The sequence below is a fragment of the Bufo gargarizans genome, chromosome 2, assembly GCF_014858855.1.
Source record: "Bufo gargarizans isolate SCDJY-AF-19 chromosome 2, ASM1485885v1, whole genome shotgun sequence".
Taxonomy (NCBI): Eukaryota; Metazoa; Chordata; class Amphibia; order Anura; family Bufonidae; genus Bufo; species Bufo gargarizans.
In genome coordinates this window covers 525567510-525586973 of record NC_058081.1, presented here as the reverse complement: position 1 = coordinate 525586973, position 19464 = coordinate 525567510, and the positions used below count along the sequence as shown (strand labels likewise).

The window sequence follows — 19464 nt, the reverse complement described above, 5'->3', positions numbered from 1 at the left end:
ATGATCTATCCTGTGGATAGATCATCAGCATCTGATCGGCGGGGGTCCGACACCCGGGACCCCCGCCGATCAGCTGTTTGAGAAGGCAGTGGCACTCCAGCAGCACCGCGGCCTTCTCACTGTTTACCGCAGGTCCAGTGACGTCACGACTAGTATCACTGGCCTGGGCGGGGCTAAGCTCCATTCAAGTCAGAGCTTAGCCCCGCCCAGGCCAGTTGATACTAGTCGTGACGTCACTGGGCCAGTGGTAAACAGTGAGAAGGCCGCGGCGCTACTGTCAGCGCCGCTGCCTTCTCAAACAGCTGATCAGCGGGGGTCCCGGGTGTCGGACACCTGCTGATCAGATGCTGATGATCTATCCAGAGGATAGATCATCAGTTTAAACAAACTGCAGAACCCCTTTAAATATTAAAATAAATAAATTGCTTTGCATGGAGAAAGATCAGATACAATACATAGATTAGCAGGGCCTACAGAGCACCTCAGCGCACCTACTGTACTCCAGCAGCCAACTGCATATTTACAACCTGGTACAGAAAGGAGATAAAGGGAGGACACAGCCAGTTATGTAACATCCTGAGAAGTGACATGGTTTAATCCTCACAAGACATACGGTGACACACAGGTACATATAGCTTTACACAGGACTTTAGATGCACAGCACTCAGTAAAAATGGTCATGCCAGGGTATGAAACTTAATGGCATACTGATCAGCCATGGAGACCCGTTGCCTCAGGTGTAACAGAGCACAAGCTGTGGAGGGGGCACAGCCAAGTTCCTTAAAGACTCTCCAGAAAGTTACCAGGAAGTTCAAGGATAAAAAAAACTAGGTCAATTTGCTTCAAAGTGATGATGCCAAGGGCATGGCTTATCCTCTGACCTCGGAAATCCTGTAGGCCTGGCTTAGAGTGGAATTCATTCTTGATAGGCCTTAGGATCTCCATCAAACCACAGAGGTACTGGGAGATAAAGAGGATGGGTTGGGTGGTCAAAATAGTCTTCTGTACCAGAGGAGGAGGGATTGGAGTGGGAGCAGACGGTTTCAAGGGTTGCAGATAACTAGAGATTCCCTGGAGATCCCATATTATTTCTTTCTGGTAGAATCCTTGCTGGCCACCTATTCTGCCAGTTCATACAGAAATAAAATCCATGGCCTGCTGATCCTCTTACAGTCATGTAATGGTACTAATGGAGGTGTGTTTATTGCTGTAGATGTAGACTATGGTGTCAAGTCTTCATCTTCATCAAAGGGGGCCTTTCACCACTCCTGGCATATCTTTTTAGTAACCAATTGTCTTCCACATTTAATGACCATTCTGTAGTATGTAGTCTTAAGACTCAATGTTGTGCAATTCTTCCTTTATTCCAACTAGAAGTTTAGGAATCAATTGCTAATTGGGTGTTGCCAGTTGGGGTGTGTGTGGGGGGGAGGGGGGAAGTGAATGGGACATTCCTGCACAGTTTGACACTGTCCAATTATTGCTGCTAGTGGCAGACTGTGCCAGGACACAATGTTAGGGTCCATTCACACGTCCTGTTTTTTTTCATCCTGAAAAACGGTCCGTTTTTTGCGGATCCGTTGTTCCTGAAAATGTTTCCGTATGTCATCCGTATGTCATCCGTTTTTTGCTGATCCGCAAAAAACGGAAACATGTATACATTTCAATAATCAAATAAAGTTGTTTGGATTTCTTTGAAAAAAAATTGAAAAAAAAATAAAATAAAATAAAAAAAAATAATTGGTTATGTGTTTCCAGGAACGGAATCCGCAAAAAACGGATGACATACGGAATGACATCCGAATGTCATCCGTTTTTTGCGGATCCATTGACTTTGTATTGTACCAGGATCCGATTTTTCAGGACAAGAATAGGACATGTTTTATATTTAAACGGACATGCGGAACGGAACAACGGAAACGGACAGCACACATTGTGCTGTCCGATTTTTTCCAGGACCCATTGAAAATGAATGGGTCCAGATCTGGTCCTGATCTGTTCCTGAAAAAACGGAACAGATCAGGAAAGAAAAAACGGACGTGTGAATGGACCCTAAAACTGTTAAAACCTAGTTGCCAATACATTCATAAACTTCATGTAGGAATAATTGAATTGTTACTGCATGGGGAATGCAGGTAGTTACTAAAGCATACATGTCAGGAGAAGTAGCAGGTCCTCTTTAACCCCCACAAGAAGTGGAAAATGCTGCAGTAAGATCCCCAGGTCTTTGTCCCCAGAATAGTCAGAACTAGGAGTAGAACAACAGGAACCAGGTGAACAAAACCAAGGGTCAGGGTTAATTAGGATCAGAAGCACCAGGACCCAGATCCAGGAAAGGGTAAGAACCTACATCAGCAGGTAAGGTGCGGTCAGATGATTCCTCTTTGAAGCAGATCTGTCATTAGACTATGTTGCTGTGTGTAAGGGCAGAACAGTATTGGGACAGGTCTGATCTCCTATTACCCAGAATGGCACAAACAATTGTTAAAAAGAGCGATTAGAAAAGACACATTAAGGTAACATAGGTTGGTTTAGGTATTCTCAGTTACGTTCAGCACTCCTTAGCACAAAAGAGAACGAGTGCTTAGAAATAGATAACTGCACGGTCCTGAATCATGTGCTGGTGAAGGCCAAGGTCTCCCAACTATATCAATCACTAATCAGGACCCGTTTAAAGAAGCTTAGCTCTCAGAGCCAAAGGGCATGGGGAGGTGATTTCCCGATGATTGATCAAATTGATTGGAAAAGTAGTTGAGAGTTTTAGACATGTTTCACATAATTTTATTCACATATTAGCACAGTTTAATATTTTGCACAGGTTATGTATCACCCCTCTTTGGTTGAATAAATGTGATTTAACAGAGACTTCTAATTGTCCACAATGTGACTTTCCAAGGGAAGATTGTCTACATATGCTCTGGTCTTGTCCAGAGTTAGGCCTCATGCACACGACCGTTGTGTGCATCCGTGTCCGTTGTTCCATTTTCCTTGATTTTCTGCGGACCCATTGTCTTTCAATGGGTCTGTTGAAAACTCGGAAGATGCACTGTTTGTCATCCGCGTCCTTGATCCGTGTTTCCTGCCCGTCCAAAAAATATGACCCGTCCTATTTTTTTGACGGACAACGGTTCGCAGACCCATTCAAGTCAATGGGTGCGTGAAAAAACACAGAGGCACACAAGATTGTCATCCGCGTCCGTGATCTGTGAAACTTGACTTAGATTTTTTTTTTCACTTTTCTGGTCTGGTGATCCTCCAAAAATCAAGGAGGACACACGGAAGAAAAAACGGACACGGATCACGGAACAACGGAACCCCGTTTTGCGGACCGTGAAAAAATACTGTCATGTGCATGAGTCCTTAAAAGAATATTGGGACTTAATTTATAACCATATCACCCAAAAACTGAAGTTGCCGATTCCGTTCACAGCACAGTGTTTGATTTTGAATGACTTGTCTAAGGTCAACTGTCTCAATCCTAAAAAGATATTGTTGACTAGAATAATGTTTCTGGCTAGACTATTAATTATATGACTTTGGTTTTCATGAATTACTCCATGTTTTGACTCCTGGCTAAACCTGGTGAATAAGGTGAAAAGGTATGAAAATATTCTTTATAGGGAAATAAATATTAGGGGAAAAATGTACTAAGGTATGGGTAATATGGAAGTTTTAGGGAGATTAGTTATCTTGGTGTGATTGCCATGGCCACTTTCCATCTCTCCCCCCTCCCTCCTCTTTTAATTTTTATTTTTTTGAGACGCATCGCAAGGGAAAGAAGGGGGGAAAAAAAGAAAAGGGGTACCGGTAATCGGTTAATAAATAATAATTGTAATAATTTTGTTTTTTATCTGCACGGATGTATTTTATTGGTGAGTAGATAATATTTAGTTGTAAATTATGTATATATACTATACTGTGTTTACTTTTTAAGGATTAATCATGTTTGTAAAATTAACTGTGATTTTCAAGAGAAAAAAGAAAATCTTAAAAAAAAAAAAAAAAAAAGAGACACAGGACACAAAGCCCTGCTTTAAGCTAGGGGGGCTGAGGTGGTTAAAAAGACCGCCAGGCAAGACATCCTCGACTGGCGCTGGTTGACCTGACAACCTGAAACTGCTTTGCAGCCAGAGGAGAGATGCAGTCCAATCAAGCTGCGCCTTGGTAGAAGATAGAAGAAGCAGCAGAGGAGGAAGTGTCTGGTTGCCTAGCGACAGTTGGAGCCAAAGCCACTTGTTAGCGCTGTTCTATACTATACATGTGCATGAAAAAGTTTGGGGACCTCTGGCCCAAAATTACTGTTACTGTGAACAGTTAAGCAAGTTGAAGATGAAATGATCTCCAAAAGGCATAACGTTAAAGATGACACTTTTCCACATTTTAAGCAATATCAGTGTATTATTTTGGTTATGCATAATTATGGCGTGAATAAAGGAAAGGAGTACCTTGTAAAAATGTTGGAACCCAAGGAGATTTGAGCGCGCAGATAACTTTAACCAAGGTCTCAGACCTTAAATAGCCTGTTAGGGTGCTGGCACACAGTGCAGTTCTGACATGCATTCAGGATGCAGTTTTTTATTGTAGCTAGCTAAAACTAATTAAATCATTCCCACCATGCAGAACACCAGGGTTTAACGTTTTCGCTACCAGCGCTGTACATGTATGGCGCTGGAGCGATGGGCAAAATTGGCGCCTGCTTGCTGTGCAGCGGGCCTCATGGCTGGCGGGTCTCCAGCAGGTTTCAAACGGCAGAGAGCCGTGGCTAATTACCACGATCGGCAATAATGCGCTAGGTCTTGCTGAAGAGACCTTAGGCATTTTAAGGTGCAATTATTATTTTGGCCAGCAGGTGGCAGGCCAACATAAGAAATGAGCAATTCAGATATTTAAATGGACGTAAAAAAAAATCCATGAATGTTCAGAATTAAAAACAAATATAATCCTTCTTTTTGGCTCATCTGCTGGTGGCCAGAAGATGGATGAGAACTGAAGTACCTATAGTAAATGAGTGGATAAACACGATGAATTTACATAGATCCATTAGGGAAAGCAGGCTATATTAAATTAAACAAAATGCATATTCATAGTAGATTATGGAGTAAATGTAAGACTTTTATAGATAAGTAGAAGGACTGGGTGGGAGAGGGAGAGAAAGAGGGAAGAAGTGAATGTAATCTTTTTTTTTTTTTCTTTTCTTCTTGCTCTCGAGGGTGGGTGGCGGGTTTTTCTGGGGGATTTAAACATAAAATCTGCATGTACGATTTACTACGTTTTGTCAAAGATGTTTATGTACGTTTTATAAAATTTGTATGTATAATTTATGGCCGGAATAAAGATGATTAACAAAAATAATAATTGGATTTTGTAGGCTCAAATGTGAGCTTCAAAATCATAACAAAAAAGTAAAAACAAAAACTGTTTAAAAATACAGGCAGGTCCATAAATATTGGGACATCGACACAATTCTAACATTTTTGTCTCTATACACCACCACAATGGTTTTGAAATGAAACAAACAAGATGTGATTTAACTGCAGACTGTCAGCTTTAATTTGAGGGTATTTACATCCAAATCAGGTGAAAGGTGTAGGTATTACAACAGTTTTCATATGTGCCTCCCACTTGTTAAGGGACCAAAAGTAATGGGACATAATAATGATCATAAATTAAACTTTCACTTTTTAATACTTGGCTGCAAATCCTTTGCAGTCAATTACAGCCTGAAGTCTGGAACGCATAGACATCACCAGACGCTGGGTTTCATCCCTGGTGATGCTCTGCCAGGCCTCTACTGCAACTGTCTTCAGTTCCTGCTTGTTCTTGGGGCATTTTCCCTTCAGTTTCGTCTTCAGAAAGTGAAATGCATGCTCAATCGGATTCAGGTCAGGTGATTGACTTGGCCATTGCATAACATTCCACTTCTTTCCCTTAAAAAACTCTTTGGTTGCTTTTGCAGTATGTTTTGGGTCATTGTCCATCTGCACTGCAAAGCGCTGTCAAATGAGTTTTGAAGCATTTGGCTTAATATGAGCAGATAATATTGCCCGAAACACTTCAGAAATCACCCTGCTGCTTTTGTCAGCAGTCACATCATCAATAAATACAAAATCAGTTCCATTGGCAGCCATACATGCCTTCGCCATGACACTACCACCACCATGCTTCACTGCTTAGGGTCATGATCATGAGCAGTTCCTTTCCTTCTCCATACTCTTCTCTTCCCATCACTCTGGTACAAGTTAATCTTGGTCTCAACTGTCCACTGTCCATAGGATGTTGTTCCAGAACTGTGAAGGCTTTTTTAGATGTCGTTTGGCAAACTCTAATCTGGCCTTCCTGTTTTTGAGGCTCACCAATGGTTTACATCTTGTGGTGAACCCTCTGTATTCACTCTGGTGAAGTCTTCTCTTGATTGTTGACTTTGACACGCATACACCTACCTCCTGGAGAGTATTCTTGATCTGGCCAACTGTTGTGAAGGGTGTTTTCTTCACCAGGGAAAGAATTCTTCGGTCATCCACCACAGTTGTTTTCCGTGGTCTTCCGAGTCTTTTGGTGTTGCTGAGCTCACCGGTGTGTTCCATCTTTTTAAGAATGTTCCAAACACTTGTTTTGGTCACGCCTAATGTTTTTGCTATCTCTCTGATGGGTTTGTATTGTTTTTTCATCCTAATGATGGCTTGCTTCACTGATAGTGACAGCTCTTTGGATCTCATCTTGAGAGTTGACAGCAACAGATTCCAAAGGCAAATAGCACACTTGAAATGAACTCTGGACCTTTTATCTGCTCATTGTAATTGGGATAATGAGGGAATAACACACACCTGGCAATTGAACAGCTGAGAAGCCAGGCACATATGCAAACTGTTGTAATTCCTACACCGTTCACCTGATTTGGATGTAAATATCCTCAAATTAAAGCTGACAGTCTGCAGTTAAAGGACATCTTGTTTGTTTAATTTCAAATCCAGTGTGGTGGTGTATACAGCCAAAAATGTTAGAATTGTGTCGATGTCCCAATATTTATGGACCTGGCTGTATATATAAAAAAACATTTTTAAATCACCCCCTTTCTATAAAATAAAAAAATAAATACATAAATAAATAACAAAAAATATAAACATCATGGGTATCACCGGGACTGAAAACCCAGTACTATTAAAATATAAAAATATTTTTCCAATACGGCCAATATTTTTTTCAAAGTTTACGTTTATTGAGACATAAAAAACCTATACATATGTGGTATCATTGTAATCATACTGATCCAGAGAATGAAGGGCATGGGTTAGTTTTGCCGCAAACAGAACACAGTGTGAACCAAAACCGTAAAACGGTGGAGGAATTGCTTTTTTTTCCAATTTCACCCCATTCGGAATTTTTCCCACTTCCCACTACATTGTATGTCATAATAAATGGTGGCATTAGAAAGTACAACTTGTTCTGCAAAAAATAAGCCCTCATACAGCTATGTGAACGGAAAAATAAAAAAAAGTTATGGCTCAAGGAAGATAGGGAAGAAAAATTAAAACGAAAAAACCTCCGGCATCTTAAGGGTTAATGAGGCTGTTAAACTGGCTAAATTGGAAACCGCATCCTGAATGCATATCAGAACTGCACTGTGTGCCAGCACCCTTAGGCCCCTTTTACACAAGCGAGTTCGCATCACGCATTGCACCCGCGAGGAAAACGCATTGCGCCCGCAATGAATCCGGACCCATTAATTTCAATGTGTCTGTGTACATGAGAGTTTTTCACGCATCACTTGTATGTTGCGTGAAAATCGCAGCATGTCCTATATTCTGCGTTTTTCACGTAGCCCTGGCCCCATAGAAGTGAATGGGGCTGCGTGAAAATCACATCGCATCCGCAAGCAAGTGCGTTTCTTTTTACTGATGGTTGCTAGGAGATGGTGTGTAAACCTTCCGTTTTTTATCATGCGCGTGAAAAACACATCAATGCACATTGCACCCACGCTAAAAAAGCTGAACAACTGAATGCAATCGCAGACAAAACGAACTGAATTTGCTTGCGAAATCGCAAATTTTTTACTGAACTCATCCAGACCTAATCCGTCATGCTCGTCTGAAAGGGGCCTTAAGGTCCAGGCTTGTTAACAATCATCTTTAGGAAAGACCAGGTGATGCAAATTTTTAAGCTTTATAAATAGCCCAGACTCCTCTAACCTTGTCCCAAAAAAACAGTAGCCATGGGTTCTTCTAAGCAGCTGCCTAACAATCTGAAAATGGTAGAGGCCCACAAAGCAGGAGAAGGCTATAAGAAGATAGCAACGTGTTTTCAGGTTGCCATCTCCTCATTTCGAAATGTACTTAAGAAATGATAGATAACATGAACAGTTCAGGTCAAGAGAAGGTCTGGAAGACCAATTAAAATTTCAGAGACAGCTGCTCGTAGGATTGCTAGAAAGGTAAATCAAAATCATTGCTTGACTGAAAAAGACCTTCAGGAAGATTTAGCAGACTTTGCCGTTGTGTTACATTGCTCTACTTTTTAGCAACACCTGCACAAAAGTTGCCTTCATGGAAGAGTCATAAGAATAAAAACCTCTCTTTGAATTCAGTGTTAGAAGTTTGCAATAGAACAGCAAGGGGAACATTTCACAGGTAGAGGAAATGATGGATTCAATGAAATTCCAGAAAATTCTGGAAGTAAATATAACACCAACTGTAAAAAAGTCTACAAATGGATAATGATGCTAAACACACCTCAAAATCCACAATAGACAACCTCAAAAGGCGCAAGCCTACAGTCCCCTGGCCCTTACAGTCCTCTGAACTGAACATCATTGAAAATCTGTGGATACATCTCAAAAGAGTAGTGCATGCAAGATGGTCCTGAAATCTCCCAGAACTGGAAGAATTTTGCAAGGAGGAATGGCTGAAAAGCCCTCAAGTAAGAGCTGGAAGACTCTTGGCTTGCTACAAAAAGCATTTACAACAGGTGTGCATAACCTGTGGCCAGGGGGCCACATGATACCATTCTGTGTGGCCCCCAACCATCTGGTAACAGACATGTATGTCTATGTCTTCTGGCTGCTCACATGTATCTTTCATGTATTCTCCCATTAGATGGGAGTATTAGAAGTGTAACTAGACATTTATGATATCTACTATATGTTCAATATGCCATAAAAATAGCATTTCAGTTGGTAATACCCCTTTAAGTTTTCATTTTGCAGGTCTGTTTGGGGGATCTAGGGTCTATTTATTAAGGGGTGTAATGAAGTGGGTCATATGTACCACTTGAGATTTAAATGGGGGTTTCCAAGACTTTAGAAGTGATGACCTATTCATCGCTATATGATTGGTAGGGGTCTGACACCAGGGACCCCATGATCACCTGTTTGAGAAGGCAGCAGATCTCGCAGTAGTGTCGCTGCCTTCTCACAACTTTTCCAATGCCAGTGAGTACCATACCAAGCACAGCTGCTATACTATGCTGTTGTTTATTAGCTTAACACTACTCATCTAAATTTTTTTCTTTTGTACATACTTCTTTTTATATATATAAAAAAGAATAAATATACATTAAAAAAAAAAAATGTTGCTTAGCAAAATCACTTCTTCCTGATGTTACTTCTCAAACTTAAAAATAGAAAGCTGTAACTGCAATTTCTTCTATTGTCCACTAGATTGATGCAGGAATGCTGCCTCCACCTACTGAATTTTCTCCAGAGGCTCAAAATTTGCCAAAGGTAAGAAAATAACAACAAACTGAACTCTGTCACATAATAATCGCTGACTAGGCTTATAGGTCCAAATTTATGTGCTAAATCATTTATTAATATATCTTTATAGTGGTCGAAGTTCTGACACAAAGAGCTCCAAATATCTTGTACAGATGCAGAGTCGTGCTCTAATACTGTCTGCCTGCGGTCACCACTAGAGGGAGGTTAGGAGCTTACTGCGTATACATGTTTTGTTAAAGGTTTAAAGGGAACCTGTCATCAACTTTATGCAGCCCGTACTAACGGCAGCTTAAAGTAGAGACAGGTGAGTTGATTTCAGCGGTCTGTTATTTAAAAGTTAAAAGTAAGTGGTTGCTGAGAACCAACATCACAACCATTGCAGACTGGCCCTGGAAAAGAGTCACGGACACCTCAGAAGAGTCATGGCTATTCATGAATCACTGCTCTCCCTGCCCACCTGCTGATGACTGACAGTCTTATACCTAGCAGATAACACAACGTCCAGCACAAACTGATTCTTTCAAGTCGCTTTGGTCTTCATTCGTGTTCCTTAAAAATACATCCAGTAAATAAGAGTTACGAATAAGAACTGTAATGTTCGAAACGTGTTAACAAGACGGGGAAGTGGAGATTTTATTCACTGGATGTATTTTTAAGGAACACGAATGAAGACCAAAGCGACTTGAAAGAATGTTTTATCTGCTATGAAATCCAAGGTGAACCTGCATTTGTCCGTGCACTAAGGGTAGAAGAAAGTTGAGCTGGACTTACTTTTTTGAGCAGGCTTCTACCTAGTTTTCTCCCTTTCTCTCTAGGAGAGAACTGCTAATCATCAGCAGATGGGCAGGAGAGCAGGAGATTATGAATAACCATGACTCTTCTCAGGTAGATTTGACTCTTTTCAAGGCCCGGGCTGCAATGATTATGATGCTGGTTCTCAGCAACCACTTACTTGTAGCTTATAAATGACACATCGCTGAAATCAGCATTTCTGTCACTACTTTATGCTGTCCTCAGTGAGATCAGCATAAAGTTGATGACAGGTTCCCTTTAAATGTTTTTTTTCAAGTGTTCAAGAAATTAAACTGGCTACAGGAAATGTTTCAAAATAAAAATAATAATATTACTCACCTGTTAAATGCCCCGCCACTCCAGGATCTCTGCTCCGCTGCTCTTTGTTTTTTCTTTTGGAATTACATATGAATGCTGCAGCCGATCACAGGTGTCCGTCCTTATGTCTCGCACATGCAAGTATCACTGCTGAAGTCACATGGATGTATGGCATATCACTCCAGGAAAAAAAAAAAAGTAATGTTTCATTATTTTTATTTTATAACACTTCCTATGGCTATTTAATGTTTTTAAACTCTAGGACAACCCTTTTAAGTTCATTGGGAGATGTATACATTTGTAAGCAGAGCTCCCCCTTATGGTGACCACACGCATCCACAATTTTGCCACTATAGTATAATGCTAATTTAATGATAAAGCCAAACTGTCGGCCAGCAAACGCGGCGTACCAGACACACTTTGCTCAAGCCATCACACTCTGAGGGCCGGGGTACTCTTCACTAGTGTTGATCACGAATATTCGAATTTCGAATTTTTATTGCGAATATAGGTACTTCGAAAATTCGCGAATATTTCGAATAGTTATATATATTCGTAATTTCGAATATTCGATTTTTTTTCCGATTTCTTTTTTTTTTTTTATCAGTACACATGATCCCTTCCTGCTTCTAGCTTGTGGGCCAATAAGAAGGCTGCAATATACTTGACTTTAGGAGTAGTGATGAGCGGCAGGGGTCATATTCGAAAATGCACGATTTTTTTTTCTTGAAAAAATCGGCAAGGTAATTATTGTGTAATATGCGAATTTTCGTAATTCGAATTTTCGGATTCGAATTTTTATTGCGAATTTTTCAACTTTTACACAAAGAAGATTATAGCACTATATTAGCTAAATTGCTCTATATTCGTTTTTTTTCGAATATTCCCATATTGCTATAATTACGAATATTCGAAAAACTGTTATAGCAATATAGCGAATATTCAAAAATTCGAATATAGAGCAATTTAGCTAATATAGTGCTATAATCTTCTTTGTCTAATAGTTGTAAGTTAAAAAATTCGCAATAAAAATTCGGATCCGAAAATTCGCATATTACACAATCATTACCTTGCCGATTTTTTTCAAGAAAAAAAATCGTGAATTTCCGAATGTTCGAATATTCGATGAATATTCTAAAAAATATTCGCGAAATATCGTGAATTCGAATATGACCCCTGCCGCTCATCACTACTCTTCACCCGCCTCCAACAGGAAAGGGGGCTTTGGCAGAGCCCTTCCCAGGCATCAAATAGCAGGGCGGCTGGTGGCTGGGCACATCGTCCGCAGTTGTGCAAAACATCAAAGTTAATACCGTGACACTAAGTGCAATGGGCGCATACCCCTAGGGCCCTCTATGCATAACCCATCCCAGGTGTAGGAATGCCGAGTTGTGTAGTGCAGCCTAAAATGTCTCTTTATGTGTGTCACGATGCTCCTACCTGGATACGGCTGGACCCCAAGCTTTGGCTCCAAAGCAATGAATTTAGGGGGAATAATTGAGGAATTGGAAGAAAAATGTAGTCCAGACCTTGAGATGAAGTTGAACAGCAGCTTTACTTGAATAAACATTCTCAAACACGGTTTACAGACGTTGTCTTGGTCACAGCAGGCTTTAGTACTAAAACTGGCAGACCAACTCGTCTCTACTACATCTGTTTCTCTCTCTGGCTCTGCTGTACTTACAGGCTGACTGTATGACTTTGCTTCCTCTGTCTGATGCACCTTCTCTCTATAGTCTGACTCTTAAGTTATACCAGGGAACTGCTCCTGGCTTCTGAGGCCTTCAGCTTTGGCCTACATGGCCAGCAGAGCTTTGGGTGCTCTGGCTGGCGTGGGCGCGTCCAGCAGAGACGTGCCCTGCACACCTTCCCTAAGCAGGGGGGTAAGCTAGAACTGACTAAAAACTAGGACCCACCCTTTCTGCAGGAAGTAGGACTCGCCCACTTTCTGAATGAGACAAGGGTCCCTTTAAGATGTGAGAGATGGTTTTTAGAGTTTTTGTCTTAACGCCAGTTGCATTTCAGCAACGAGGGACTAAGTACCCATGTGTACAAGGTGATGGTAGAACCCAGGTGTAGGAATGCCAGAGTGGTATGAGGGTGGCCTAAAATGGCCCTCTAGGTGTGGCTGTGCACTTGTCACGGTGCTCCTACCTGTATATCCCAGAACCCCAGGCGTAGTCGTCTGAAGCAGTGCAAATAGTTAGCAGTTGAGGGATTGGTAGAATAAATTGAGTCCAGACTTGTATTGAAGTTGAAACAGCTTTACTTGGCATAAACTTTAATTAGGGAACAATCTTCCGACTTTATCTTTATCAGCAGGTTTTGGCATTAATTCTGGCAGGCAAACACATTCGGGTCTGCTATATCTGTCACTTTCTCTAGCTCTGCTGTTCTATCAGGATTAAATAGAAACTTTTCCTTTCTGCTGTAGGCTGCAACATAGCTTTCTGTAGTCTGACTGTCTTTCTCTTGATCTGTATCTTTCTCTTTATCCAGGGAATCTTTCTCCTGGCTCTGGAGGCATTCAGAGCAGACAGGCTCTGCTGGCTGGAACACAGCCTTCCCCTTGCAGGGGGTGCTCTGAGACTAACTTCTGCAGGCTCGTCCAGCAGGGACGAGGGCCTGCTGCTTCCCGTTGCCAGGGGTAAGCTACTCTGCCTGTGGCATGGCTCCATAGGAACACAGTATAATCCTCATAGACTCCAATGCTAATGCAGAGTCCCCTTGTATTTATAAACCCCTCCCCCAACAAAGTGCCTCCAGTAGGTGTAATGCCTATTTTAGTGCCCCCAGCACTAACAAAGCTCCCACTGTAATTATACATGCGGCAGGCATGCGCTATGACATCATCATGCCACCTGAGACCTCCTTAGCGACCACATGCGCTGTTCTATGAATCAGCGCCGATAGTATATCAGCTGTATTGCTGTCTTCAGGACAGTGATACAGCTGTATACCCAGCAGCCAGCAGAAGCACAAGACACTAATGTTTTGATCTGGCGATGCCCCTGACTTTCATTATTCATTTCTATGAATGTTGGTCCAGTTGGCTCTCTGCTCTCCACCTCCCTTCTCTGAGTGTAATATCAGCAGCAAGCTGGAGGAAGTTGAACATCTTAGTTGCCAACAGTCCTGAATTTCCAAAATTTGTCCTATGTTTTCCAAGAAATCCCAGTAAATTTGGCTTGTCCTGGACTGAGAATAGTTGAGACTTATAGATACCCCACCCACAAGTGGGTTTTGCCGGCCAGGTTTGGGCATGTCAGGGGGCAGAGGTTAAATGGCCAAAATTTACCAACAGAAATGTTATAAGTTTGCACATGGCAGATCAAAGTGTGGAGAGGGTGGAAAGCATTCAAGGCAAACCCACTGACAATGCCAGTCAAGTAACCACAAAATTAGTTTAAATATATCTACAGTATGTGGATGTTCTTAGCTGGAGCCTGACTGCAGAAAATGTGCTTTAATCTGTCATTTGCCTCCATGCCAGGCATTGCCTAAGGCTCCATTCACAGGTCCGCAATTCTGTTCCGCATTTTGCGGAACGGAATTGCGGACCCATTCGTTTCTATGGAGCCGCACTATGTGCTGCCCAGATCCGGAATTGTGGACCTGCACTTCTGTGTCCGCAATTCCATTCCCGAAAAAATAGAACATGTCCTATTCTTGTCCGCAATTGCGGACAAGATAAGGCATTTTCTATTAAGTGCCGGCGATGTGCGGTCTGCAAAATGCGGAACGCACATTGCTGGTGTCTGTGTTTTGCAGATCCGTGGATCTGCAAAACACACACGGACGTGTGAATGGAGCCTAACAGCGAGATATTGTAGTCTTTCTGGAGTAAATATTTCCCTACTCCCTCCAATTTGCCCTTGAGTGACAGCTCTAGCATCTATCAAGGAGGGGAGGGGTTGGTGAACATTTACTGCACTGTTAGGAAATGCCCAGCATACACTCATTTATCATTTTCTATACCTGTTTTAAGCGTTCACATAGGCATGTATAAACTGGTGTCCAGGTCAATCACACAGAATGTAGCACACACACTGAAGTCTGAAGGAGGAATGGGGAAGTCACACAGTCTGTGAATGTGTAGGGAAAACACAGTCAGATTGTTCAAGAGAGCGAGGGGTAAATCACTCACTCCCTTTAGCTTCAGCATGTAAAGGGGTCAGATCTTACAGAAGCATCTTTTTGGCCATTATGTTTGGCTCCCCAGAAGGAATCAGGAATTAGTTGTAACAGGAAAACAAGGGCACTACTGTTCTCACTTGAGTCAACAAGCTGGGCAGTTACAGAGTTCCCACAAAAGGCAACTGGCTTAGTGGTTACTGTTAGGCTGGGTTCACACCAACAAGGAGAAACCAATGCTTCCCTATGTGAATGGTTTTCACCTGGGCGTTTTACAGCGCGTATGATCGCGCTGTAAAACGCCCGACGCCCCAAGAAGTACATGAGCTTCTTTGGGGCGTCTTGTCACGCGTTCCCGTACATAGACTTTCGGGAACGCGTGACAATGGGCGTTCGCTTGTCTCTGTATGCGCGATTGCAAACGCTGGTACAATCGCGCATACAGAGCGCTCCTTTCAGAACGCTCAGGTGTGAACCCAGCGTTAGAGTTGGGCGATCTTGTGTTTTCAAGTTCAGTGTACAAGGTTTCGGGTTATCTAAGAATTCTGTTATGGATTCCGCTACCACGGACCATAACTTATGGTCTGTGGTAGCAAAATCCATAACGGAATGCTTAGATAACCCGAACCTTGTACGCTGAACTTGAAAACACAAGTTCGCTAATCCCTAGTTATTGTCTCACATGTAGTGTCGCACAGTGTGCACAGTGCAGATTAATCTCTGCTTGCCTTTTTTGTAACACACAGTATTAGGCTAGGTCTACACGAAGACATTTGTTGCGCGACAAAAAGTTGCGCGACAGATAGGGCTCAACATTTGTCGCGCGACATTTTGTTGCACTAATGTCGCGCAACAATTTTTATAATGGCAGTCTATGGTGTCGCACTGCAACATGCGACATGCTGCGACTGCGACGCGACAGTCGCAGAAAAATCCATCTCGAATGGATTTTCTGCGACTGTCGCGTCGCAGTCGCAGCATGTCGCATGTTGCAGTGCGACACCATAGACTGCCATTATAAAAATTGTCGCGCGACATTAGTGCAACAAAATGTCGCGCGACAAATGTCGTCGTGTAGACCTAGCCTTACACAAAGATCTGCTTACGGGCTGCCGACTGGCTGGTCTTGGCACAGGCCTGTCTCTTATATAGGACTTGTCTGCTTCCAGTATGCAGAGGCTAGGAATCCAGCCTCAAATGTCCTGGAAAGCTCGCCTGTTTTATGGCCCTATCGATGCCCTGAGGTTTCGTACCATTATAACTATTATTTATAATTCCACTGCTACCTAGCTACACAAAGGAATGCTGCTGGCTTTGCTTCCAGCAGCAGCTTACCAGATCATTCATCAATCTGCATGCCCACTACTCACATGAGGTCTGCAGAGCACTCCTGTTTATCATCTCCCAGACAAATTAGCTCAGTACAGCTTAAGGACCTGATAAAATTACGTGCAGTCATTGGGCATACACACAACACTTTATCCAACAGAGACAAAACAATTGGCCAGCATGCGAGTATGTGGCAGCATAACCTCAGCATTGCTTGCAACTCACACATTTAAAATATAATATATTAAATCACAGTTTAGTATATTTATAGGACATTTCTCACCTTTTGACAGCTTTGTCCAGAGCCTGCGCACACAAGGCATTTCACCCACAAAGTCCTTTCTTTTCTGGCACCCCTGTTGGCATTTTCTCAGCGATGTAAAACTCACATGGCACATATGTAACACATACACATCACATATTACATATTCATCTTGACATACATAAATGCAATATAAGTGACACTTTCCAGTGTGGAGCGGCACACAATGATATTATTATGCAGGCTTTAGTCTTACCGTATATTAGTCACACTAGGTAGAGCGACTACTGCATAGGGTGGCCAGAGGTCCGGTTTTAGCCTGGATAGTCCGGCTTTCAGACTCCCTGTCCTCCACGCAGGGTGTGGATGGACGCAGGGTTGTCCTTTTGAACAGTTCATGCTCAGACAGCAGCACTGTGCTGTCTGAACGTGAGCTTAGGGCGGCTACTGGCTTCATCCCAGAAAGCCGGACCTCATCGGCCACGCCCCCAAATGGATAAGCCAAGCCCCCAGCTCATGAAGCTGTGCTGATACCTGAGAGGAGGGGCGTAGGCGCTAAAGGCTCATGGGCCCTGGTGCAAGAGTTCAGCTTGGAGCCCCCTTCCTTCAGTGCTTAGTGGCAAGTGGCAGGAAAGCACATTGCCTTCGTGCTGCCTGAGGCAAATAATTAAAACTGCACCCCTCCCCCCACATGCCAAATTCTTGACCTAACCCCTTTCCTCCAGCCAGAAGTGTAACTTGACCAGCATTCACTTTCTATAATACTGGTGTCTTATGCATCACAAGGTATTTTTGGTCCTCTTCAGGCTCCTGGGCCCGGTAGCAACTGCTACCCGTGCACTCCCTATAGCTACACCCCTGCCTGAGAGCTACTGTAGTACTGGATGTCCGAGAATGACGATTGCTGAATGAAACTTAGGGTAACCACTAACATAAGCAAAATACATTTTCTATATCCAGGGCGTACATATTATGGGTCTGTTCTAGTTAGAAATTAGAGTGCCGTTTTCCTTCTGACCACTAGATGTCAGTGTTGCACCTATCATGTATAGCACTTCATGCAGCTGAAGCTCCCCATAGACAGCAGTAAAAACAGTAACAGTTTTTTTTTTTTTCAAAATCACATAGTCTACATCATATATCAAACAACAATACAACGTTTTATCTTCTCCTTCCCTTTCTCTTATCTTCTCCTTCCCTACCCCAAACCCCACCCCAAAAGAAATTAAAAAAACAATAGAACACCTTACACAATTAACCCACATCATAATTGAGGGCGGATTCCTTTTCAACCAATTTTTAGCTATGCATCTCCTTGCCTGGTAGTATAAAAGCCGCGATCTCCTGATGTCGCGTATCCCCGCCTCTCTCCACATCACCCAAGATGCAGGTTTCAATATTCATGGGTATGTTCATGGAATAGCATTTTTCTATTTTCAGAATCACATTCTTCCAATAGTCTTAGATGAGGGGGACAATGCAAAAGTATGTGTACATCGTTCACTCCTATCTCCCCCGCATTTTAAACATTTAAAAACTGTATTGCGATAAAATCTCAACTTTTTCGGGGAGTAGTATAGACGATGTATTACATAAAATTGAATCAGTCTATGGGATGGATTCCTGGAGACTTTTCTCATAGCCTGAAGCATCCAATACCCCCTTCCCTCTTAATAGGATCTAATATTCCCAATCATTTATGCCACCCATTTTTTATACATTGTACTTTTGTCTACATTGCAACTTTTACTAATGGAAGAGGCATTATATTCGTCCCCTTCCCCTATATTAGCTCTTTTTGCATGCTTTAGTTGAAAATAGCAAAAAAAAGCCTTATCCGAAATGCCATATTTATTCTGCATTTCTTCAAAGTCTATTATATCCCCATTTTCCATATCTTCCCAATGCTCTTAATCCCATGGGTCCACCAAATCTCCCGATCGCTATTTCTTAACTCTTGGAATTGTTCCACAGTAGGGTATCTTCATGTATGTTTTCCAAGTGCCATAAGACTTTTACCTCTTTCCAAATATTAAAGGGTTTCTACCACCAGAAATACTGTTATGGTAGCGATGCGCTAATGTCAGCACTACATAACAGTATGTTTCTAACAGTAGTTCCTGCAGCCGTTTTTGTTAAAAACGTACTTTTATAGATATGCTAATGAGCCTCTAGGTGCTATGTGGGCGTCATTAGCACCTAGAGGGCTCCGTCCACTAACCATTTCAGCCGCCCATCGCGTCTCTCCAGCCCGCCCCGCTCCTGTTGATTGAGGGGAAACTTCTCAGTATCGAGTACCAATTCCCGCGCCTGCGCCGTGCGCTTCTGTATTCTCCCGGCGCCGGCTTCCTCACTGCGCCTGCGCCAACTACATTACAATGAGGAAGCCAGCACCAGGAGCGCGGCATTCACTCACTGCACCGAATACAGAAGCGCACGGCGCAGGCGCGGGAATTGGTACTCGATACTGAGAAGTTTCACGTCAATCAACAGGAGCGGGGCGGGCTGGAGGGGACGCGATGGGCGGCTGAAATGGTTAGTGAACGGAGCCCTCTAGGTGCTAATGACGCCCACATAGCACCTAGAGGCTCATTAGCATATCTATAAAAGTATGTTTTTAACAAAAACGGCTGCAGGAACTACTGTTAGAAACATACTGTTATGTAGTGCTGACATTAGCGAATCGCTACCATAACAGTATTTCTGGTGGTAGAAAGCCTTTAAACCACAGTTTAAAAGTTAGGACTTTCTTGAATTGCTGTTGCAAATAAATACCCATCTCCATTACGTAACATATATTACAATTTTTTTATATTTTATCAAACAGGGTTAGCACAGAATAGTAATTTTGAGTCATACCCCTGGTGAGTAGATTCTTTACCTGTCCGGCTAAGAAATATAAGGTAGTTTTAAATCAGGT

General features: G+C 42.4%; 1 protein-coding gene across 2 annotated transcripts in view; it reads left to right on the top strand.

Annotated features, from left to right (window-relative positions):
- LOC122926605 overlaps nucleotides 1-19464 on the top strand; it is a 91244-nt gene that overhangs the window by 14457 nt on the left and 57323 nt on the right. For both annotated transcript variants that reach the window (XM_044278029.1, XM_044278030.1), the window contains exon 3: nucleotides 9653-9715. In XM_044278029.1, coding sequence (XP_044133964.1) covers nucleotides 9665-9715 — 51 coding nt within the window. In that variant the 5' untranslated portion in view covers nucleotides 9653-9664. The remainder of the gene's footprint in view (nucleotides 1-9652; nucleotides 9716-19464) is intronic.